We start from the raw sequence: 23,775 nt of genomic DNA, 5'->3' as shown, positions 1-23,775 counted from the left end.
ATCTTCTATTAGCATTAGTGCAGGGAAAATATTGTAATTATATTGTAAATTCATAAATATTTATTTTAATACGCATTTTTAAAATAATTTACACCAAAGATAGGCAAGAATCAGAGATGAAAACATGCAAATATAAAAGAGGAGCCCATCTTTTTGCAGTTGTTACCTGAATCAATAAATACTTGCCTAAGTATTTATGTTTTTATTTACCAACGTTATCATAATAATTCTTTTTTTTTTCTCAAAACACCATCAGAAAGTCAATGGAGTCCTAAAGTAAAGTAATGTTGTCAAATACCACAAATTTAAATTTTGCGTACACTATAGCAAATGTCTAATACGGCATGAATGAATAACATTATTGCTGTTGATTTAATTGGGGCATTATTGTTGATCATTAAATAATTTTTTTGGAAAAATAATTCAAAAATCCACACTAAAAACCCTAAAAAATAAGATTTTAGAGTTCTGCTCCAATAGTACTTACAAAAAATTAAAGAAATCAAATTTTATATATTTATTTAAATATGATTTAACACTAAAACGGCCGAAGATGTCAAAATGACATCTTTGGCTAGTTTAATATTACATTATTAAACAAGTAATCATCTAATTAAACTGTACTTGTTTTACTTTTTTTTTTTAATGATTACTTAATTTTACAGAATTTCAAGTGTGTGGAGTTATAAAATGCTGCAAAAAACATGTTACCAACTAAAGGACTGGAGATGTCATTTTGATATCACTTATATTATCAAATAATGACAATGCATTAGTAGTTGATACTAGTATGGTAAACTTGTTTTAAGTTTTTGTTAGCAAACTGAGCCTTTATAGAAAAGAACCGAGACCAAAACTGTTGAAATTAAAGAATGGAAACCGATAGAATCGCTAAACCTGAGCCGGGCCCAACCTTAATGACCAATATAGCTGATTCTGGACTGAAAATATTTTATGGGAAGAAATCTGGTAGTTCACATTTTGGGATTAAACTCATAACAAAGTTTCCATTCCTTAGAACTTCCCTTGAGAAAAACACCTTCTACTATGAACTATTTATCTACGTGAGAGAAAACAACTCTAATATATCCAGATCCTTATTGATGACAATAACAGTAATACTTCTAGATCCCGGACAAACGTGAATATCCTGAAGAACGAAATAGTTGAGTTTTATTGTTCTAAAGATGATATTTTTAATTAAATAAAAGCGGGTCATTTAGATGAATGATAACTTTTGGTCGACTTTAAATCTATTTTAATCTTACTCTTTCAGGTATTTATGTACATTAAGGTAATTTAATTAAGTGTAAGAACCTCTTGAAGTTTCATTCATTATTAACTTCTAAAACTTGAGATAAATTAAAAGGTTAAAAGAACAACAAACCTTTTGTAAAAAACGAGGTACAGCGAAAAAAAATTAAATAGAAGAGGACTAAAGAGAATCCTTAAGTAATGCTCTTGGACAGCCTTCCAAAGTATTTTCCAAAAAATATCCTTCACAAACGTTATTTCAATACTAAAATAATCCAAAAAGAGCTAGCAATTTCCAGGATGTAAAATGTTTAGTAATTGCACTTAAAGAAATAAACTGTCAGAGTATAGAGAAAAAATGTCCTTTTTTTACTCCTTTTTTAAGCCATATAAAGAATATTTTTGAAATTTGACAATTTTATTTAATAAAATCATAATTTCTACATTTCTACTTCGGTTTATGATGTAATCTGCAACATAAGTGGAAGCGATAAAGTGCAATTTTTCATTCCATAGATGAAAATAATATTATAATGCAAGAGGGCGAGGCCTGCTAGTTGCTACCTCAATGTGTATTTTTATTATTATGACCTATTAAGTCTCATCATTCTTACATTAGTGCAGGGAGAACACATAACAACGTTCAAGTGTAAAGTAATCATTAGTACGTGAGAGACGAAAAGTAAGACTGAGGATTTGTTGTGGAGTTATAAGCGTAGATCCTTGTTGTATCCAGAGCAAAATTGAGAATCGACTTCGGAGTCATTTCTGCCTATATAATTGCTAGATACTGAGTGGGATTTGTCTTTATTCCCTTCAGCTAATTTAATGAAAGGTCAAGGTTCTTTTGCCAAACATTGTTCAAATTATCAGAGTGACCATGTTAATTTTTGGTTTCTTTATATATATATATATACTGGCAGATATAATATTTTAATCTATGGTTATTACCTTTATGAAGCTAAAGAACTGGAAGAAAAGGGAAGGAAGGAGGGAATCTTTTTTTAAGATTCTGATATATGGTAATGGAATTAAAATGTTTAAGAGCCGCTGATCTAAGATTATAACAAAACCCCATTGTAGAAGTATAAAATTAAATAAAAATTATCATTCATTTACTAGATACCCACGACGTCAATCCTCCACTCCACTCTAAGTCCAACAAAGATCTATACTTATAACTTGCCAATTAATCCTGAGAGATATTCTCCATTTTTCATAAGCACACGCACCGTGATTACTTTAGATTAGGATATATTTTCTTCAAGAATTAAATAATAATGATAATAGCTTTGAAAAATAAAAAATGAACTTCTTTATATTACAAACTACAAAAAAAAAATCCCAATCATTAAGGTCAATTAGAATAGAACTGGACACATTAATATAGTGATGAAAATCCTGTGTGTTTTCAGATGTTAAAAAGAGAAACCAAAATCAATATGGTAACCCTGACAATTTGAATCTTTTTTTGAAGAAGCACAGCTTACCTGCTATGACATTTCATTGGATATGCTACATTCAGCTGTGACAAGGGAAGAGGGGGAGAAGGAAATAATCGAGGACATAGTCAAGAATTACTCTGATGTTGATCCTCAATTCTACTCTGAATCTACTCAACCAAAACTTAGCTCTGCAACAAATCCTCAAGTTTACTCTACCTTCCCTCGTTTATGAGCACACACGAATTTTCAAACAGGTTTTGAATATAATTGATTGTAGTAGGAAAGGAAGTTCACTACTCAGGAGTTAAATAATAATGCCAAGAGCCAAGGGAAAGAAAATTCGTTCTTTTGATTACCAATTCAAAAAAAAAACCCAATCAGCTAAAAAGTACAGACGATTTACATCACTACATATGTACTGTATTATATTTTGATATATTTTTTCAAAGAACACGTTCAATCTATTTTAGGGGGAAGAAGGGGGGATGGGTTTCTAATATTTGAAAATCAACAAATTAAAAGAATAAAAAATGACTTATGTAAATATATAATAAATTACACTTGTATTTTTAGTCGACGTTCAACTTTTTGTCCCCACCAGAAAACCTGACATTTCCTGAATTTATAAAATGTGACTGGACGCCCAGACATTATTTAAAAAGAAGATATCCAAGGTTACCCTACCCTTTTATATACCAATTCCTCCTTTAATACAGTAGTAACCTTGGGCTGTGACTGAAATTTTTATTCGGACGGCTTTTTAACAAATCCTTGGCATAATGTTTTTTTTGGCATTCGCCAAATTTTGTGAAATTAAATTTTAGAAAAGTGACAACAGACAAAATTTGACAAATAACTTTTGAGAAAATTTTTGATGTGTAAGTTTTTTATTGATATATTATCATTATTATTTTCAAAGTGTAGCAGGGTATAGCACCAACACGCGTGCACCAATTGTAACAGACATATCATCATGACCTTTCACGTACAAGGTATTATTCAATTTATACAGCAAAAACAAGAATTGAGTATTAGTATTTCCAATTATTCAAAATTCATTTTCTCACCTCTTTCTTTGCCTGTGAATCCCAACCTGTAAATGAATTTCAAACACTGTCCTCTTGATCTTATAATCTATGTATTTTCACAGTTCGTGATATAGAATAAAGATAATATTCAATTAATTCAAAAATATACGAAATGATCTTCATTTAATGGCATAAGATAGGATTTCTACATATGTTCAATGTAATTATTTTGTTCTAGAATATTATTCAAGGAAAATCTATATAATTTTTATTTATGCCTAACAGAGGTACCCAAACTTATTCGGATCTTTGAAAGCTTAAGAAAGGGTAATTAATTATTCATAATATATATTTTTATTTGTAACTAGAGGTATTCGGCATTTCTTGGAGTTTTTAGGCGTCAACGAACATAAAAACATTTTTTTAATCATATAAATTTTCTTAATTAGTATAAAAGATCACTCCTTAACAAATCATGTATATTACTTTATGTTTTTAATGAGCGCACTCACGCATAGTTACTCAATACTTAAATTGTATCTTCCCAAGAATGAAAAAATATTGATAACAGCTTGGGAATTAAAAAAGATTCTTCAAATTACCAAGAGCAACAAAACTTGCACACTAAAAAATGCATAGTATTTATAACGCTAAATGTATGTACTACTCATATTTTCTTTTCTTATTTAATATAACATGCTATGCTAAAGGTACACATGCTTGTTGTTTAAAATGAATCATCAACTAACAAATAAACAGAAAAAACGACAGGAAAACTTTCTTTTATTAATATAGATCTTTACCATCTCATTTTTAGTAGAATAAATGGGTACCTATTTGAAAAATAAAAACAACAACAATGAGTATGAAGCTACTTAATATTTAGATAGGGGAGTAAGATATTAGGACATCTTCACGTTTAATATTGCCTTTCATTTTGGAACGTTTCCCGCCATAAGCACGATGATCAAGTCAACACTGCCATCTTGAAGATGGCAAAGGGGCAAATGAGGGAAATTAGAAGCCTTTGATACGAGAAACAAACTACAAAGATCGATCTAGTGGAATGGCTAAAAACCCTAGCATATTTCTAGTGTAGTGGCACACGCCTGCACAGTGTCACTTAAGGAAAAGATGTTTTCTAAGTGGCACTGCTGGAAGTAGGAATAGTGCAGCAGAGTAAAACGAATTTAGAATGTCTTAAGCGCCAGCAACGTCGCAAATGTTGCGTAAGGCTCTTTAATCCCAAAAATACAATGAAAAGTTGAAGATAGGATAGTTTGGAGCCACATGGCTACCAGATGGACCCATACCATAATCCCGGCTGTCTATCGAAAAAGAAAATAATAAAAATCGTAGGTACCTAATCGAATCTACGGAGAAACATAATATAAGAATCGAAATAGACGGAAGGCTGTATTCAGTGATATGTATAGCATGGGAGAAGTTGGTTGATGGATTCGACGTTTTATTAGGTATATATGTTTAGCAAAGTTGTCATATTATAGACTATAGTAAAGGAATGCATGTGTTATTCTCAAGGCGGACAAAGGAATGGAATCGGCGCAAGAAGAAAATTATGTTATTTGTTTTGACGGTGGGAGATGGATTGCAGAGTGGAAGTGGGAAAAAGAGCCCTGTCTATCAAAAAAGGCGGGACAATATGCAATCAAGCCCGGTAAACAATAAAAATTCGAACAAGAAATGGAGAGATCAGGAACGGAAGGCTTGATCTAGGTTCAATTAATGTTTGTGATGGTATGCCCATTATAGCAGTTGAGCAAGCGAAGAAGAGTCCAGTGCTGGAATTCAGATAACTGTACAAATTTGTCTATTTTTGTTAGGCCGATGCAAATATATCCAGCGAAAAAAATTAGGAGATGGAGGAAATTGCCTTACAACAGTGCTCTATTGGATCTGAGGGATAATAATAGTTATCAAATGTTTCTTCTTGACTTGATGAATTATTCCATCTTATAGGTATATGTATAAAATTATTTATAAACTTTCTCGACTTTGAATTATAAAATCTTCTAATGACATTTTTCTAAAACAGAAAATAATTTTATAAACAAATTAAATACTAGGTTCCTTTAAGTACTCGAAGAATTGGGGAACCTCACAGGCAATCGGTGAGGATCAAAAGTATTTATTTATTAGGGGATAAATATATAATATATTAAAGCAAGACAATTACGAACTAATTAAATCGAGTAAGGAATTTATATGATGATTAAATTCAAAACTATCCACATCCTCTTCATTCGGCCTGGAAGACAATGAAGCTACACTAAAGGGCTCTTCATGTTGTAAGGAATGTAATCTAAAAACATCTGAAGTCATTTGAGATAACCATTTATCTTCGTTGGACTTCTCTTCTCCTTCTTCATCGTACAACTCATGTATATGGGGTAATATTTATTAGTAGCTTTATCACGGAAAATATAGATGACACATCAGAGGCAAATTTATTTGAATAAAAAATATTTGATTTATTAATTGCAGATTCATCAATTATCAAAAGGACTGTTTAAAAAGAGCTATTTCTAAGGAAGACAAATTTAACAAAAATTAATCTCATTTTGGATTTTTACTTAATGTATTGAACAAACTTGGTGTCGAACTCTTTTTAAGAAGTACATATATGAGATACATTCAGTCATTTAATTCCGAATACTCCTTGTATTAAACATTCCCTTGCTATAAAAATTGAACAACAGTTTTTTATTAACTCTTTTTTTCTAAATTGTATCACATAAAATATCGAAATTTCCACACATTTTCTCTGATACCGGTAAAATGCAGATACTAGATATATTGCCCTATATATCAGTTTTTCGATTCGATATATCAGCCTACGTCTAGTGTGTGCTTAAGAGCATATCAATCTGTTGACTAGGTTATGGATACAACAAATGACGCAGTATACTATCTACCGCACAGGAATGTATTTACAAGAGTGTCTGGAGGGGGTGGGAGGAGGGGTTATCATTTTTTTTTTTTCTTTTTTTTTTTTGACAGAATATTTTGTTTCCTTCTGAATCCTAAATTTAAGTTCGAAAATTAAATAAGTTTTCAGATTAAGATTTATTTATGGGAAGAGACTAAATTTGAAAGAATAATATTTTTTTAGAAAAAGAGAAGTTGATTGAAATTTTCCAAAATTATGACTTTAAATTTTTTTGTGCTAGAGGATTTTTTTTTTCATGGTTATAAATATTATAATTCTGCAAAAGTGTAAGAGGAAATAAATTAGGGACACCATTGTGATAACAGCAGCAACAAGAGCGAAAGGACGACAGTTCCAAGTATCAAAAATAAACTATTTTAAAATTATGTGCAATCGATACTTTTTGAGCACTTCTGCCTAACGGAGTTGAAGCAGAGTGTGGGAGAGCCGATTGAGGACTACGTTTCCCGCCTTCGCTCCCAAGACAGATTCAGTAAGCTTCTCTGTGCTAACTGTAATAAATCCTATGAAGATGATGTCCTCGTTGGAACTATTGTTAAGAATACGTCCGCTCCCAAAGTGCGTCAGCTGGTATTTGAAAAAAAAAGATCTTCAAGCTATAGGAAGTGATCCAGCTGGTACGACCTTTACAGAATGCAGAGACCCACTCCCCTCAGATTAACTCAGATAGAGCCGTTCTCATGTCTGAGCATAAAGGCTTCAAGGGGACACGTCGTCCCGAAAGTATTAATTCTCGTCAAGACCGGCCTCGGGGTAATGTACAGCTTTTGAAGAAGCCCTATAACTTTTGTGGGTATTCACATGTGCCCGCCTTGCAAGTTGTCAATTGGCAAGAAGTGCCGTAAGTGCAATGGCACTGATCACTTTGGTTACTGCTGTAAGTCCGGGGTGAGCAGCACTGTTACGGGATGTACATACATACCACGTCTCCCGTTCAGAAACCTCTCAAAGAGCTTATGTGAACCTAATCGTGAATGAAGAGTTGCTTACCTTTTTAATCGATTTGGGTGACAATGTGAACATTCTCCCGGAGAGTAGAGTCCCTACGTCCTTAAGCTCTGAAGTCACTGGTAATATCACGGCAAATGGAATGAATAAAATTAGAACTTATGGCCCTGTTGCCTTACCGATTGTGATGAATGGGTCTTATCAAGGACCATTGGAATTCCTTACTACAGATGTGGACCAGCCAATTTTGGGATCTCAAGCTTACCTAGACCTGAATTGGTCTCCTTACACTCGCCTAGTTTCCTGTGTGATGCTGCTAAGGAATGTAATGGAAAATGGAATCCTATAACCGCGATTTTGAAGAAATTTTTATAGACTTCCCTGGTCATATTGCTATGCACTCAAGGGCTGTGGTTCACGTTGAAAATGATGCTAAGGCGGCAAGGTTTATAGGAGCACATGTGGTACCCCTGGCTCTCCACAGTCACGTAATTGATGAGTTGCAAGCAATGAATAAGCGCGGAACTTTTACAAGGGTTGATACATCAGAATGGGGATCTCCGATTGTAACCGTGCTCGAACAGAATGGAAAGGTATGTGTCTGTGCGAATTTCACATATACCCTCACACAAATTATTAACAAGCAACTCTACCCTTTACCTCATCCGGGAGAACTATTTACCGGAATGGTTGAAACTCAAAATTTATCTCTAAGTTGGATTTTTGACATTATTATGAACAATACAAGTTTGATGAAGGCTCCAAAGAACTCCTGACAGTTAATACCCCTATTGGGTTGTTGAAGTACAATGTACTGACTTAATGTCTACCTTCACCTCCAGCTATAGTACAATCAGTCCAAGAATAACTATTTGATAACATAACTAATGTGAAAGTTTATATCGATGATCTTCTTGTTTATTCAAAGACCCAATCCGTGCATTTATGGACACTACGTAAAGTGTATGAACGTATCTGTGCTGTTTGTGCACGGCTCAATCAGAGCAAATATGTTTTTGCAAGGCCTGAATAAACCTACCTTGGATTCAAGGTCTCGAAACAAGGCCGCTCACTGAACCCTGAGGTCATTCGTCCATTTATTGATTTTCCTGTCCCAACCTCTGCTGTAGAAGTCAGATCATTCTTGGATCTAGTTCAATTTTATAGCTACTTCTTGAATGACCTATCTTCGAATACGACTCCATTATATGAGCTCCCAAAAGTAGTGTTGAATTTTTGAGGTTCGTCTTGGTTGAGCTGAGTTTTATTTCCATCGAAAATCTGTATCAGAATCCCCTGTCTTATGCATAACGCCCCTTCTCGTCAGCTAACTTTAACTATGGATGCATCGCCGCTTGGACTTGGTGCTGTACCGTTCCAATGGGACAAAGATAAAGAACTTCCTGTCGCATTTGCATCCCGTAAGCTGTCTCAGGCTGAGAAAAATTATTCTCAGATCGATCGAGCTATCATGTTTGGCCTTACAAAGCTCAAGAGATATCTACTAGGTCGTCCTTTTACCATCAAGACTGACCACAAGCCCTTGGAGTACATCTTGAGTCCGAAGAAGCAACTCCCGCAAGTTGTCACTGCAAGACTAGCTCGTTTTGTTGTTAACTTATCTATGTTCAACTTCAAAATCAAACACGTCAAAGGATCGGAGCTCTCTCATGCTGATGCATTCTCTCGTGGGACATTTGATGAGCCTCTGCCCATCAACTGCGTCAAGCCACGAATGCTGCAAAGTCTGGAGATTGGTCCAAAGTCGAGTCTAGAGGCTAACTCAGGAAGAAGAATTGTTTCTCTATAAAGAATGAGCTGCTGTGATGGGATATTTGGCTGGTAGTACCCAAGTCTCTGCGATATAAGTTTTTGGAGGAACTGCACCTGACGCACCGTGGCATTGTGAAAAGGAAGGCCATAGCGCGGCAGAAATTGTGGGGGCCCAGTATCGATGAAGACATCAGCGGCTACGCCACAGCCTGCGAAACTTGTCAGGTACACGCATCCTCGCCTTCGTCACAATACATTCCCTTTACTCCTGCTTAGGCTTGTGAGCGTATTCATGTCGATTATGCCAAAGTAAACGATAAAGATGTTCTGGTGCTGATGGACTTGGGATCCAAATGGATTGAGGCTGCAACTATGTCAAGTACTTCCACTGAAGCGACAATCAAGCAATTATTTTCGTGTTTCACAAGGTTTGGATTTTCTCGAATTGTCTACTCAGATAATTGACCTCAGTACAATGATTCATGGTTCAAATCAAAGTTGAACGAATGTGGAGTAAAGCATACACTCTCACCTTTATATCACCCTGAATCGAATGGTCAGGCAGAAAGAGCAGTTAGAATTGTGAAGGACACGGTAAAAAAGAACCTCAATATCTCCCCAGATGAACTGCTTTTGTCATATCGGTCTACACCGCTCAATGGTAGGGGAACTCAGGCTAAACTTCTGTTAACTCGTCCAATACGAACCTGCCTAGATGGTTTTATTACCTCCTATGCTGAAACTGCATCAAGCTTCCCTATTGTAAATGATAAAGGCTACACCAAAGAAATGAAGGTCTAGAGTAAAAGTTACCATAAACGTGAGGACAAATGTGTCCCGGGAACCATAGTGAGCAAGATTGGCGAACCAATCTGGACCGTGAGAATCCAGGACCAAGTCAAGACAAGACACAATAACCAACTTTGCCACCAGCTCAATTGATTGGGGGTGATGTCATTTGTTTTAATTATAGTATCAAGTAGGCTTACTTTACCAGTTTTATATATCACAGTGTTTTATATCTTAAAAATAGCTCTGTATTTTAGTAGCTTGTGTGCCTCTCTTAACTGGACGTATAATTAATAAACAGAAAATGGCAACATGTCTGAGATATGTGCCAGAGAAGAATTTAACACTCCTGATATTAGTGATTCCAAACTTTGTTATTCATTATTGGAGAAATAAGTAGTTAATAAGGCATCTTGAACAACATTAATTTGGTTGTTTAATTTTATCAGCTGGGATAATAATACAGCATACTATATCAAAGGGTCCCTTCACTTCGATTGGTCTCTTATAATGTGTATACATTTTGTTGGATTAATTACTCCACGGTAAATAAGGAATGACACAGAACATAGAGAAATAAAGCAAACTTATTTTATTCCATAATAAATATAAATCAATTTATTCATTGGTTTTTTCTTTCATAAATATAGATCTGAGTGAATTTATGTCGTCATAATAAAATCAAATAAAATAATTTCAACTAATAATTGAATCGTTTAACTCTTTAAATCCAAAATGATGAAGTTAAACTAATTGATGATATTGGATAAAAATCATGGACGATGGGCTGTCTACTCATTTTTTTACTTTTTTTGCTAGAAAAAAAATATCAAAAAAGAAATAATAAAAATTTAACATGAACCATGATCCATATTACTTCTAAAAATGTGAGAAGGAACAAAAATGTGCAAAAGATCATCATCCTAGTTCTTCAACTATAGTAATGATATAAAAAAAACACCTTGATTTTAAGTAGTAAAATTTCTATAAAATATAACATATCTTTTATGTAAGGCATCAATTCTAATTTCTTTTATTTAAAAAGGGTAGTTGAAGGATCATATGTAGAATGAGTATTTTTAGGGGGAGGGGATAAGAATATCTCACAAATTGATTCAATAATTAATACATGTATAAATATAAACTGAGCATTTCTTATCTTTTAAGTTCAACGATAAAGTAAGTATTCCTTCTTCTTCTTCAATTATTGTATTTGACTGACCACAGAGGAAATAAATTTTAGGATGCAATAATTGTTATTGAGCGTTCATAGAAGTGATAGAGTCCCTAGACTGATAAAACAGAATGTATCCAGTTTCTGACGATTTTTGAACATCTGCTGTAAGTCCGAAAAAGTCTTCGATAGCAGAGGCATCAATTTTCTGAATAATCACATAATATAATGGTTAATTCAAAATACTTTTATCTAAAAAGACTACCTTAGAGTCTCTTTACTTTTATTAAGTCCTTATTACTCACATCAACAATGTCATCATCAAAAATTAGCCAAAAGCCAAAAGATTTCACAATGGAGATATAATGACCACGGTTAGGACCTGATCCACAATGAATGACGACGGCAACTAAATCATACATTCGATCTGGATTAACTGCATCGTCAGACTAAAAACAAACAAACAAGAGAAATATATTATTATTAAGTAACTCCAGCAGTCCCTTGTTTACATCTTACCGTATTAAAGATTCGAAGCTCAAGAGGAAAAACAACTCGATGCGATACTTTGATAAATCTATTATATTGTTCCATATATTTGAATCTTTTTAGGTGGAGAGCAAGGATATTTGGTAGTCTCTTGACTCTTAGCCGTTTATGCGCTTCTTGATATGAGTAACATGAATCACACTTAAATTTGTTATCATTGCAGAGAGTTTCTGTGTTACTAAAATTTCGAAGACAATTGGTGATGGAAGTATTTTGTTCAACATCAATACTCAAATCAAAGAAGTCTTCATCTTTGCTTGTGACCTATTAAATTATTGTTCAGTTCAATCATCATCTATGGTTACATATATACTTATATGAATATAAAATTCTGGAACTTAAAGTACCGTTTCACAATTCAAACAACGGGTTTCACTAGTAAGGATTCCTTGAAAAATATCATTTATCCATGTAGGAGGATTGGCATCTGAACCATTATTGTTTAAATTATTTGGCATAGCATTCGTCCCATTACCCGACTGTTTCGATGATTTGGTATTGGTTTGATTTCTTTCAGCTAAGAAAATAATTGAAAACGGACATATGAAGTCAGTATATGTATATATAAGATTAAGACGTTTTTACCAAGTATAATTTCGTTAATATGATTTATTAAGAAATTAAGGAACTCGTGTGCGTCGTGCTGCATGTAATTATCGAATTCGACTAAAAATAAAGACATTATTTGATTAGAGGTAAATTTTTTGCTTCATTAAATCTTGTATTACAAACCTTTTTCTTTCCGAAGTCGAGCTATGAACTTTTTTGGAGCAATCGTCCCAACTTTTTTCTTCTGCGTAGCAATGGAATGAAACAAATCCGCCAGACATGTTAAAAGAGTTTCTTTACTCCGTTTGTTCTTTGCCTTGTACTCCAGAACCTTGTCTCGGAAGGGCTTACAAAAGTAGAGGGCTTGAAGTACGGAATTAGAGTAACAAGTATTACCAAACTAGTTGTGTGAAAAGGAGTCGTAATTTAGTAAATTTAGTCATAACTTATCAAAAAATTTGCAACTTATAAACATTTAGTGATAGTTCACTGAGAAATCTTACAACATATTTAATAAAAAGTTATATGTACTTACATTGACCAATCCAAAATAATGTTCATTTGCAGGAAAGAGATCAGATCCAATGTCCTTCTCCAATTGCGAAGCTGAGGCACCCTTTAGAACAAAATCAAACATAACAAATTGATGATTGTGGAATGGTATAGATGATTAAGTAGTAGTGTTTAAAAAAGTTTATCGAGGTATATACAACATATAATAATATTTATAATATGTATATATACATGTACAAAATAAATTTTCTCTTGGATATATTAGAGCATAATTCCAAAAGAAGACGACTCTGACTATAACAATAATAATAAGGGGAAAAAGGAATCAAAGAGGGAAAGCTTCTTCTAACTTTTATATTATGATGAAAATTACTACAGCTGCAGAGGGTAGGGTTTGTAAGGAAGAGAGAGAATATTGTATGTAATATATTTTTGACAGAGAATCTATATAATAGTAGTATATAAAGAGGATGGGCCTTATAACTGTGCTGATGCTGGTGGTAGTAGTAGAGTGAGTGTGACTTAAGTTTATATGAAGCACGCCCGTGATTCAATAAAATACTTAACAACATAATATAAACACTATGCATGCATAGACTTAAACAAAATAATAATAATAATACTAACATATAAATTAATTTTCCTATAACGTACCAACTTCCGAAAAATAAAATTAATTAATATATATTATATCTAGAATGCATATGAATAATTAATATATGTGCATTATCAAATAAATATGAAAATAATATATAAATTATAATGCTCAGTCATGAAGATACATAAGAAAGCAAGTTCAGGAAGAGATCATACCTTTCAAAAGTCAAATAACTAATTTGATAGCATAATAATGATATTCCAAGATAAAAATGCTATTGAATTCGATTTCGAAAGGGACTTTCCACCTACGTGGAGAGTTGAAAAAAAGAAGGAACCTAAGGGAATGCAAACTGAGTCATGGGGACGTCGAGAAGTAGGATCACAAGTTAAGATATATCAGGAAAAAGCAGTACAAACGCATAAAGAGATTGAAAAGACTATTGATGAATACAGATTAGATAAATTTTTGATCGAAGCTAGGGGAGTTATGGAAAAGGAATTGAAAGCTTCAAGGGAGAGCCGCGCATTTGAGGGGTATGAAGGATTAAAGGATTCATCAGAGAATGCACATTACAGAAATATACACACGCTTAGCGGAAGTAAAAAGGGTAATGATCATTTATGTATATAATTATCTTTTTGATTGCATCAATATGAATATCTCTGACAGATGAAGGTGAAGATTTAGAGGATATAAGTGTATCATCTCTATCTTGGAATTTAGCAAACACTACAATTGTCGTAGGATATGCAGTGAATGAAGAGCATAATGATTGGTGTGGTCACTCTTCTAGTATACATATTTGGAGTCTTACTAAAAGATCTTTCAATCCAAAGGAACCCCATTTTAAAGTATCCTGTCCAACATGTATTGGATGCATTTCTCATCATCCTTCTGATTCGGAAGCATTTGCAGCAGGAGGGTACTCAGGTGAATTATTTTACTATAGTAGTAGAGATGACTACTCAACTCCAATTGTGTCAACATCAAATGGCCATAGAGAGAGAATAACCTGCTTAGAATGGACCACACTAGGTATAGATGGAAAATATTTAATAGTCAGCGCTGGTTTAGATGGTAAAATACTAATTTGGTTCATCAATGAAATTCAAAATAAATTAGAAGCTCAAAAGCAGTTCAAAGTTCATGCTGACAATTTGCCTCGAAGTTTGAAATTAAAGTCAAGAATGACTGCAGAAGTTGGAATCACAACAATATCAATTGATTTAAAATATAAGGATGGGCTAGTAATAGGGACAGAGGCGGGTGTTATTATCTTTACTTCTATCGGACTCTTCAACAACCTAACAGAAGATGATTGGATGATCAAATCCGAAATAACTGCTACAATATTCTCCCCCATACATAAAGGCAAAGTTATGGCATTAGATTTTTCTCCCTTCCAAAATCAAATTTTCCTCTCTTCAGGATCTGATATGGTAAATTAATTAAATACATACATATAATTACAATAACTAAATAGGGCAACTATTTATTAGGAAATTCGACTCTACAGTGTAATATATCCTCAATCTCCAATTCGAATAATTTCAATAGAAGACATAGCATTACATATTTTATGGTCCAAAAGATCTCCGTCTATATTTACGTACCTCACGGAGTACAACGTTCAAACATTTAATCTTCTCAGTGAAGAAAAGGGCTGCATTATAAAGGAAAACGATGGGAAATACAAAAAACTGTGTATATCCAAGGATGGAAAAGTTGCTGCTTTAGGGGATAAAGACGGAAAAACCATGATTTTTAAAGTAAAAGAAGAACTAGTACCAGAGTCAGAGAATCAAAAATTTTCAACACTGATTAACAAAGATCGTGAAGAATAATGTTAACATAATTGCAAGTGCAAGTTGCATTTAGTCGATTTAATTTTTTATATAGTATATACAATCATTTTTTTCTTCATTTGTAACCAGGGTATTAAAATATATTATTTTAATTTATATAAGCCTTTAAAAGTTCTACTAAATGAAATAAATGAATATTTATGTAATTATGAATGAACAAGGATCGGACTTAAAAATCATAAGTCAAACAAAAATCAACTTATATTATGAGTTTTGCTTCCATTATGGTATTTTTAACCATTGCTTTAGGACAAAAATCCAGAACAAACGGTAATGATATAAATTATAATAAGCCCCATATCAGTGGTTCTGGATTAAGCCATCCATCCATCAATTAACAAGTTACAACAATGCTTAAAAAGAGGTTTTAAAAAATAGACATAAACAAATATCATACCATTGCACAAGGAATAAGCCGATCTCCCAATATCCTTTTTAAATCTGACATCCAGGCCCAAAAGGATTGACAACATTCGAAATGAGCTCTAACTCAGAAATTTTTCAGAATCTATATTATAAGAAAATTAAAAAACAGCATTAGCAACGAGTAGTTCACAATCCATCAGTCGATACAAGTCATAAGATGAAGCCTTACCCAACAGAAAAATCTCTAAGATAGGTTCATTGCTAACTCTAGAGAATGAAAAATGTTAATGACTAGTAATTGATGTTAGTATTTTTGCCGTAAAACTCCAAAATCCACTGTTGAACCTAATCGTATTCGATAATTATTCTGTTCAGTACTATTATTTATTTGTGTATTTAGTTACTATTTTTGTTTACTCTATTCTTTTCTTTCTGATTTTTTTTCAAGTCGTTCCCTCGATTGTTTCACGCAACCTTTATTCCGATAAGAAAACGCACAAAATCAGTCTTGGTAGTTAGCCAATCTTTCCCAACTATGAAACTATTATTCCATGATTGCTGGGAATTGTGACCAGCTAAATAATAGCTAATTATAATTTAACCAATCAATGTTAAGAACACTGATAAGGGAAAAAACAGAAACATTGACGGCTGACGGCAAAATTCATGGTATATTTCTATGTTAGCACCGAGGTAATTTTTTTTTTGAGTCAGAGAAGCTAAGAGGTTGGGTTACTTGCTCTTATGGAAGAGTACACATACTACATAGTGTTATACTTTTAGAGATACAATATTATAGGTTAAGGAAACAAATATACATATGATATTCATTTTTTTAAATTATTCCACACTATAATATACCTATTATGCAAAAGTGAAAATGTACAATCAATTATTTTACTTTGTAAGGGAAAATAAAATGTTAATCATGAACAACACTTTGAATATATGAACGGAGACAACTAATAACTAGCTACTCTTCCTTAAAGTTAGTTTGAGCAACAATTCATAATCACATTAATAATTCTTCCTTATCAGTTATAATTTTTATCATTCCGAATAATGAAGAAACTAATAGCTATATTTAAGGGTATCAATTCATATGAATATGAACAAACATTGTTCCTTGTAATCATTGTAATAATTATTATTGTTTCGTTCTTTTTATATGATTGAGCTCAAACAGTTATAAAAGGTTTACTTGCTATGATTTCAAATCCATTCGTGAAAAATTATAAGTTTGATTAGAGAGGGATCCTAATTCGTGCATTTAAAAAAATCCCTACTCAGTGAGGTTGTTTTTCCTTTTTAAAAAGGTTAAGTATAAAATATGTAGAAGTAAATATAGTAAGACGAGGACATGAAGGCCATGTCCTGTTTAATGTTAATGGGAGATGAAAGAAGGTAGTCAGAGAGTGCAAATTGATGAAAATAAGTTGTAAGTTCCAACATGAAGAAATGGGATGAGGAAAGAGCAAGCTGAGTGTCTGTATGAAGGAGTATGAAGTTATGTAGTTAGATGTCGCTGCCTTGGAGTTGGTTTGAGTAGCTGATAGTAGATTTAAGATTGGCTGTCGTGGGGGCGGACACGTAGACGGAAAAAGAGGGAGACTTTTCCTTTTTTCTTCTTTTTATAATTCAACTTGGTTTCAATGACGTTTTCATTACATTTGAGAGACTCAAGTTGTGCAGATAGGTGCGATCGACAATGGTGGTGAAGAAGCGAGGAAGCACGAAGAATCCTCCAATCCTGAGTCATGAATTCATGATCCAGAATCATGCGGATATTGTTGCTTGTTTTGCAATGATTTTCGTAGTGGGACTGATGTTCCAAACGTCGAGTCCCGCGGCGTCTCTTTTCATTGCCATTCAGCATAATGTCACGGTTCCTTCGAATGCTGCTCCTCACCTTCCCGCTTCCCCTTCTGGAGAAGTGATAATGTATACTGCTGGGCTCAAGGATGCCTGTGGAATATTTTTCTACTTGCTGATCAGCATCGTGATGCACGCCATTCTCCAGGAGTATGTTCTTGACAAAATGAACAGGAAGCTTCATTTGAGTAGGAGTAAGCATGCCAAATTCAATGAATCCGGGCAACTCGTGGCATTCTATTTGGTTTCCGTTGTTTGGGCCGTGGACTTGATATTCCGCGAGTTCCCTAATAGTATCCATTCCATTTGGGAAGGATACCCACATACCAACATGAGCTTCTCTTACAAGTTTTTCTTCCTATTACAACTCTCTTATTGGCTCCATACCTTCCCTGATCTCTACTTCCATAAGGTCAAGAATGAGGACATCTTAAGCAAAGTGAGCACAGCCACCATCCACATCCTTCTTATTGGCGCAGCTTACGTCTTTTCCTTCACTCGTGTTGCTCTTGCACTTCTTTTGTTGCAATACACTGTGAGATTCATTTTCCATGCTGCTCGTCTCGTTAATTACTCAGTAAAAATGAATTTGTCTGAGCCACTCTTTAAGGTGCATGACTTATGCTTTGTTCTTGCTCGTCTTGGAAGTATCACCGTAGCTGTACTTACTTTCTGGTATGGACTCGCTCTCTCCGATGATCAAGTTCTTGACTTCTCCAGGGGCAACTTTAACACACCTTTACTTAGATTGTGTGCTCTCGTTGTCATCTGTCTTCGTCAAGCCTGGCTTATGTGGAACTTCATTACTTTGCAATTGAAGTTAAAAAGGGAAAAGGCAGCTCTAACTGGTCTCGGATCTCAATCCGCATCAGATAAAAAGTCTAAATCAAAGATGCAACAAGAAAAGGCAGCTAAGAGAAAAGAAAGGCAAATATCCAAGAAAGAAGAGGTACAAGATGATGTCGATGATTTACCAGAAGTAGATCAAGCTGCGTCCAAGACCTTGAGACAAAGAAAGTGAACAAACTATCTCCATTTATAATTATATATATCTTCATTCGAGCACAAATGAACAAAAGAATTAAACCAAGTGTCTTCTCCTAATTCCTGTATCCAACACGACAAAGTAAATGGACCAGCTAATGAACTGTATCAATTCAAACTTGAAACTTCATACATACGGCATAGATTTTGACATCAAACATAAAGGACATTTCTTTCGAGAGTTCAGATTGCATAAGATAAGGGGAAGTTTTAGAACTCTAAATGCATTTTATTTATTTTATCAATATCCGAAATCTTCGTATAAGAAAGGCGTTACAAATTTTTACCTATATTTTTATATATAATTATGTTTATTTGTTGGTTTTTTAATATACATTTTTATTTGTTCATTGCAATTTTTTGAGAAAACCATCGCAATTATATTCCTTGTAGTTTATGTTTTTTTATATTTTAAATATTGAAAAATAGTTTCCGATATGTATTTAAAAAAAAAAAAAAAAAGGAATAAAACCTCAAGATTGTCTACCGAATTAATTAGAATATTATTTTTATTCAACTGGCTTCTCATATTGATTTTGTATTATTGTTAATCAGTTTCTACAATGTACTACACTATAAAAATTTCAACCAATGTTAGGATTATTGTACCTATTAGTGAAAAAAAGAAAAAATATGCTTAAATATGAAATCAAGACAAAGGAGTATAGGTTGTGTTATAATTATTTGTGGGTTTAATCAACTTTTCTATCATGATTCATGGTGGTCTTGCTTAATTTTGAACTATTTTCAGTTTTTCAGAGTGCGCTAGAATTAGTTAAACATAGATTTCAAAGTAAAATGTCTCCCTTATATAATCCACGGATAATTTTAAATCCGACCCAGTTTCCTTATACTTAATAAAACATTGCCTTCCTTCATAGCATTCCCATTACTTGTCGAAATTATAATATTTATTTACAATAAAAAGTTAGCTATGCTAATAAAACCCTGAATGATTATTTTCGTTTAGAGAGGAATACTTCAAGAGGAGAGAATGAGTAAACCTGTTAGTCCCTGAGTCTACTTGGAGGAATTCAGATTAGAACAAAAATCCTCCAAATTTCATAAAGATGAATATTCTAGTCCAAAGAGACAGTTAGGGGTGCATCAACCTTTTTCGTTCGATATTAATATTAATTTGAGAGAACATTTATTGTTGGTAGAGTTTAGTCATGGATTACTTTAACTGATTGTTTTGTGAATAATATATATTGCTGTTTAGAGTTGTCCTTTATCCCAGGAGGATGATTTCACTTCCGTTATTGTAGATATTAGGGATACAATATGTAGGTAGGACTCTAAATGCTGTATTTTTGTGATTGATATTACTCCTTTTATTTAAAAAAAATGATATTAAAAAATCAATGAATAATTTTATAATAAAAGTTCAAGTATAATTATTTTTTTAGAAATCATTTTTGAGATTAAATTAATCAATTTTAATGAAATATATAAGATCAATACAATGAATAAGAAATTTAATCAATAAAAAAATGAATGCAATATCATTAAGGGGAATATAATAGTTGGAAACTCGATGGTAAAATACATCAAATGTGAAAGAACAGGTAGTAAAATATTAATTTAGAACCATTTTAAGCTTTTTCAACTATTTATAGCTCAAGAACGGTTAAATACACACAATAAATGTAGAAAATCCATCATACATGTTATAAATAGATTTTACTTCAGATACATATTTATTAAGATGTCATTGGCTATAATCTGAACTGTTATAAATAATGAAATTATTTTTAGGTGTTTGATAATGCAATTCCAATACAATGTAAAATAGTATAATATGTGAATAACTAAATGTTTCTTATTAAAGTTATATATTTTATTAATGACTTTTAAGACACCATTTCATCTTATTTTTTTTAAGTTAAAGCCTTCAGAAATTGATTAGTTTTTATTTTAACTGTATTAAAATTACATATCTTTAATTTGATGATACTCTTCTCCAGATAAAAAAACCTACATAATTTTCAAACTGTGACTGACAAATCGGATGAGCAAAATCTTGGAAGCATAATTGTCGATATAGTCAATGCTTTAAAAAAATATTTCAACTTAACGACAAAGAAAAATAGTGTTGTTATTGGAGTACAATCAAACTAAAAAGTAGTAAAAATCATTATGAGTGTATTATTTTACAAGGATACCAATGACCAATTACCGATCGTTTAATTTATGTCTGCTGAGTATTATGGATATTTTATGACCACTGTAATTAAAAATAGTTTAATACTATTATCATTGTTTTCATTTCCCATAGGCATAAGCATTTTTTTTTTAAATTCATTTTGTTCCAGATTGTACAGGAGCAAGAAAAGTAGGATAATCTGGTTTTTTTTATATTGCCTTTCTACAAATAATGGTATAAATTAGCAATATTGTAGGAAAAATATTTTAGTTATATTTAAATATACAGGAAGTCCCCACATAAAGTGGTTTCAAATAACAAGGACTTCGCATAGCGCGGTATATTTCCCTCATATCGCGGTTTTTATATTATTATTATATAATAAATTATCAAAAACAAGAATTTTTGTAGATGTTGAAGAGTTCGTTGATACTATGGCTATAAGTCTATATATTCATACTATAAGAGTATAATTTTGTATAGGGGGAGTCCTGTAAGTATTTTACTTTATGCATAGACTTAAAACTTTTGGTTATTACTTAACATTTAACATACAAACTTGCAATTAAAAAGGTTAAATAAATATTGTTCAAGTTCCAATTGTTCAAATTTTACAGCATTGAAATGAACGGATTAAAAATCAAGTAAATACAAGATTAAGATTAATTTTCACAATTATTTTACAATATTTTGTCTGGCATACATTATTTTAAGTGATTAATTATGAATAAAATGTTTTTATTGTACTAACCATACTAAAAAAACAAAGGTGAAATAGTAAACAGTGGACTTTGAAAAATAATTTATCCCATTTTACGGGTTTTATTACTAAAAACGTCCCTATATAACGCGGATTTTTCCTCGTTCCCAAAAACCGTGATAAGTATTCTGCAAGAATTCTTCTTACGGAATGAAATCCTATTACTACGACAATAAGAAATGAGAATCATTATGATCACAATAGCGCTAACTGTTTTTCCTTTTCTAATCCTATAGCTTTTTTTTTTTTTTACGTCTTGTCGATTTCTACTTATGCCTCCAAGATGGCCGAGAGATGACGTCTTGTGAAAACGCTCTAAACGTAATAGGAGTTAAGAAGGGTTTGGAGAGTTGAAAAAGTTGAAGTTAGTTAAGGTATAGTTTATGGATATAAAATTTCTTCTCTTTCTACATCTGCTTCCTTTTCCGATTTAAGTCCGAGTGGGTAAGTCCTTAGTTTTATATTTTGACTTTATTTTTTCCTAATTATTGTCTGATTTGTTGCTAATTACAGGAGTAATATCTGATTCAAAATGACGAATCCCAAGGGTTACAGACGCGGTACTCGGGACATGTTTGCCCGGGACTATAAGAAGAAGGGTGTAGAACATCTTTCTACTTATCTCCGGTGCTACAAGAATGGGGACATCGTTGATATTAAGGGCAATGGTGCCTTCCAGAAGGGTATGCCCCACAAATCCTATCATGGAAAGACGGGACGTGTTTTTAATGTAAGCAAACACGCTGTTGGTGTTGTTGTGAACAAGCGTGTGAAGGGACGTATTCTTGCTAAACGCATCTCCGTTCGTATTGAGCACGTTAACCACTCCAAGTGCCGGGCCGATTTCTTAAGACGTGTCAAGGCTAACGAGGCCCTTAAAACTGCTGCCAAGCAGGAAGGAAAGCCTGTTCCTAATACAAAGAGAGAGGTAAGTTGTCTGAATCACTTAGTACACCTCTGTAATATCGCATTGCTGTCTTTTCTTTGCAGGCTAAGCAGCCCATTCCTGGTCACTTCGTTTCAGCCAGGGACAACGAACCTCAATTTTTGGCTCCCATTCCTTATGAATTTGTTGCTTAACTTAATCTTTGACACCAATACATACTTTAAATCAAACCCTACTACTGTTCTTTTATTTCATCTTTTTCAGCGTAAGAAAAGATAATAATTCATTGTATCGCTTGCGTTAGTTTTGGTCTATACTCTTTGGTTCAAGTATCTGTACCTATATTCTAATCGTCAAGTTGCTAGAAAGTTTAGTGTCACCAAATGAATATTTCTTATATTCCATTGGGTTTTTAGTAACTGGATTGCTAATAGTAATATCTAGTAGCTAATATAATTTTTTACAAATTGGCGCCTTGATTTAAAAGTGTCATGCAAACATTGAACTGCTTGTCGTCTGCGTGTCTGTCCCTCTTTCGTAGAATCAATTTTTTCTTTCATTTTAGTTCTAATTGAGATACATCTTAATAATGAAGTCTGCTGACGTATAGGGGTTATAGCTAATCACAAATTCGTTTATCGAGAAGGACTCGCGGCTGAGTAGGAATGTCTTCGAAACTCATTATATAGATCAGCGAAGTAGGTGGTATGGTAAATAACTGCCTCAGGCGTGCCATCAGAAAATACATATTTTGACATTAATTAAAAAATATATATGAGTATGACAAATATATAAATATTAGTGTTGGACCAGTCCTAGTATGTGATGCGATGATTTTTTCACCTCTACTTACAATTTCGTTCATAAGTCTTAATTCTAAAGGACGAGACTTAATATAAGGTTTTAACATCCTACTATAAATTAAATTACCAATCATTAATTTACAAATATCTACATGGACAAGCCTTCCAGTAAATGGGCTCATAATGGTTTTCGAATATTCATCTCGTACGCCTAGGTTCATTTTAAGAGTAGAAGAATTCTTATCATATTTTCTTACTGTACCTTTGTAGGAATAAAAAAAAACCACATCTATCTACTATTATGAATACTGTAGACTACTATTATTCTAAGAAAAGCTTCCTACTACTACTTGTAATTTATAACCACGTAGTCTAGCAATTTCTAAATACCTTCAGATAGGGTGTACATACCATCATCGTCTTATTATAAGGTATATTT

The 23,775-nt window shown here is 33.0% G+C and overlaps 4 protein-coding genes and 2 long non-coding RNA genes across 7 annotated transcripts; 5 read left to right on the top strand and 1 right to left on the bottom strand.

The window, feature by feature from the left end:
• The first annotated feature begins 4,919 nt into the window (after positions 1 to 4,919).
• On the top strand, positions 4,920 to 6,138 carry LOC121118273 (uncharacterized). The gene is made up of 3 exons (XR_005864384.2): positions 4,920 to 5,202; positions 5,270 to 5,707; positions 5,815 to 6,138. It is a non-coding gene; the product is annotated as an uncharacterized lncRNA (long non-coding RNA).
• Positions 6,139 to 6,963: 825 nt separating this feature from the next.
• Positions 6,964 to 10,552, top strand: LOC121118751 (uncharacterized). Its single transcript, XR_005864557.2, has 2 exons — positions 6,964 to 9,644; positions 9,696 to 10,552. It is a non-coding gene; the product is annotated as an uncharacterized lncRNA (long non-coding RNA).
• Positions 10,553 to 10,785: 233 nt separating this feature from the next.
• Usp12-46 (Ubiquitin-specific protease 12/46) lies at positions 10,786 to 16,828 on the bottom strand. Of its 2 annotated transcripts, XM_071888559.1 has the most exons (10): positions 16,230 to 16,828; positions 16,055 to 16,170; positions 15,857 to 15,967; positions 13,016 to 13,096; positions 12,664 to 12,880; positions 12,517 to 12,597; positions 12,279 to 12,448; positions 11,902 to 12,195; positions 11,688 to 11,831; positions 10,786 to 11,590 (listed from the first exon to the last, which is right to left on the bottom strand). In XM_071888559.1, exons 3-10 carry the CDS (start codon positions 15,905 to 15,907, stop codon positions 11,465 to 11,467), a joined length of 1,164 nt encoding a protein of 387 aa, XP_071744660.1. In that variant the 5' UTR covers positions 15,908 to 15,967; positions 16,055 to 16,170; positions 16,230 to 16,828; the 3' UTR covers positions 10,786 to 11,464. The 2 variants fall into 2 exon arrangements, with proteins under 2 accessions (XP_071744660.1, XP_040569269.1); XM_040713335.2 differs by lacking the exons at positions 15,857 to 15,967; positions 16,055 to 16,170; positions 16,230 to 16,828 and adding an exon at positions 13,344 to 13,580.
• On the top strand, positions 13,401 to 15,619 carry LOC121118747 (cytoplasmic dynein 2 intermediate chain 2). The gene is made up of 4 exons (XM_040713333.2): positions 13,401 to 13,504; positions 13,764 to 14,201; positions 14,264 to 15,033; positions 15,094 to 15,619. The coding sequence occupies exons 2-4, from the start codon at positions 13,844 to 13,846 to the stop codon at positions 15,436 to 15,438; spliced, it is 1,473 nt and encodes a 490-aa protein (XP_040569267.1). The 5' UTR covers positions 13,401 to 13,504; positions 13,764 to 13,843; the 3' UTR covers positions 15,439 to 15,619.
• An 83-nt stretch (positions 16,829 to 16,911) lies between the features above and the next one.
• TRAM (translocating chain-associated membrane protein 1) lies at positions 16,912 to 19,232 on the top strand. Its single transcript, XM_040713337.2, has one exon. It carries the CDS (start codon positions 17,534 to 17,536, stop codon positions 18,716 to 18,718), a length of 1,185 nt encoding a protein of 394 aa, XP_040569271.1. The 5' UTR covers positions 16,912 to 17,533; the 3' UTR covers positions 18,719 to 19,232.
• Positions 19,233 to 21,952: 2,720 nt separating this feature from the next.
• Positions 21,953 to 22,763, top strand: RpL21 (ribosomal protein L21). The gene is made up of 3 exons (XM_040713338.2): positions 21,953 to 22,091; positions 22,161 to 22,575; positions 22,638 to 22,763. The coding sequence occupies exons 2-3, from the start codon at positions 22,180 to 22,182 to the stop codon at positions 22,725 to 22,727; spliced, it is 486 nt and encodes a 161-aa protein (XP_040569272.1). The 5' UTR covers positions 21,953 to 22,091; positions 22,161 to 22,179; the 3' UTR covers positions 22,728 to 22,763.
• Positions 22,764 to 23,775: the final 1,012 nt, after the last annotated feature.

This window comes from Lepeophtheirus salmonis, chromosome 5 (assembly GCF_016086655.4).
Source record: "Lepeophtheirus salmonis chromosome 5, UVic_Lsal_1.4, whole genome shotgun sequence".
NCBI classification, from domain to species: Eukaryota; Metazoa; Arthropoda; class Copepoda; order Siphonostomatoida; family Caligidae; genus Lepeophtheirus; species Lepeophtheirus salmonis.
Note: the sequence above shows the minus strand (reverse complement) of the source record. Positions and strands in the feature narration are given on the sequence as shown.

What these genes read in the sequence shown, in the direction of transcription:
- Usp12-46 (XM_040713335.2), bottom strand. Translation starts at nt 13,565, where the DNA reads ATGTTGTTAAGTATTTTATTGAATCACGGGCGTGCTTCATATAAACTT. An exon ending in ATTTTCATCATAATATAAAA is followed by an intron (nt 13,097 to 13,343) that starts GTTAGAAGAAGC and finishes TTTGTTCTAAAG; the next exon opens with GGTGCCTCAGCTTCGCAATT. An exon ending in TATTAACGAAATTATACTTG is followed by an intron (nt 12,449 to 12,516) that starts GTAAAAACGTCT and finishes TTATTTTCTTAG; the next exon opens with CTGAAAGAAATCAAACCAAT.
- LOC121118747 (XM_040713333.2), top strand. Translation starts at nt 13,844, where the DNA reads ATGATATTCCAAGATAAAAATGCTATTGAATTCGATTTCGAAAGGGAC. An exon ending in GCTTAGCGGAAGTAAAAAGG is followed by an intron (nt 14,202 to 14,263) that starts GTAATGATCATT and finishes TATCTCTGACAG; the next exon opens with ATGAAGGTGAAGATTTAGAG. An exon ending in TCTCTTCAGGATCTGATATG is followed by an intron (nt 15,034 to 15,093) that starts GTAAATTAATTA and finishes ACTATTTATTAG; the next exon opens with GAAATTCGACTCTACAGTGT.
- TRAM (XM_040713337.2), top strand. Translation starts at nt 17,534, where the DNA reads ATGGTGGTGAAGAAGCGAGGAAGCACGAAGAATCCTCCAATCCTGAGT.
- RpL21 (XM_040713338.2), top strand. Translation starts at nt 22,180, where the DNA reads ATGACGAATCCCAAGGGTTACAGACGCGGTACTCGGGACATGTTTGCC. An exon ending in TTCCTAATACAAAGAGAGAG is followed by an intron (nt 22,576 to 22,637) that starts GTAAGTTGTCTG and finishes TTTTCTTTGCAG; the next exon opens with GCTAAGCAGCCCATTCCTGG.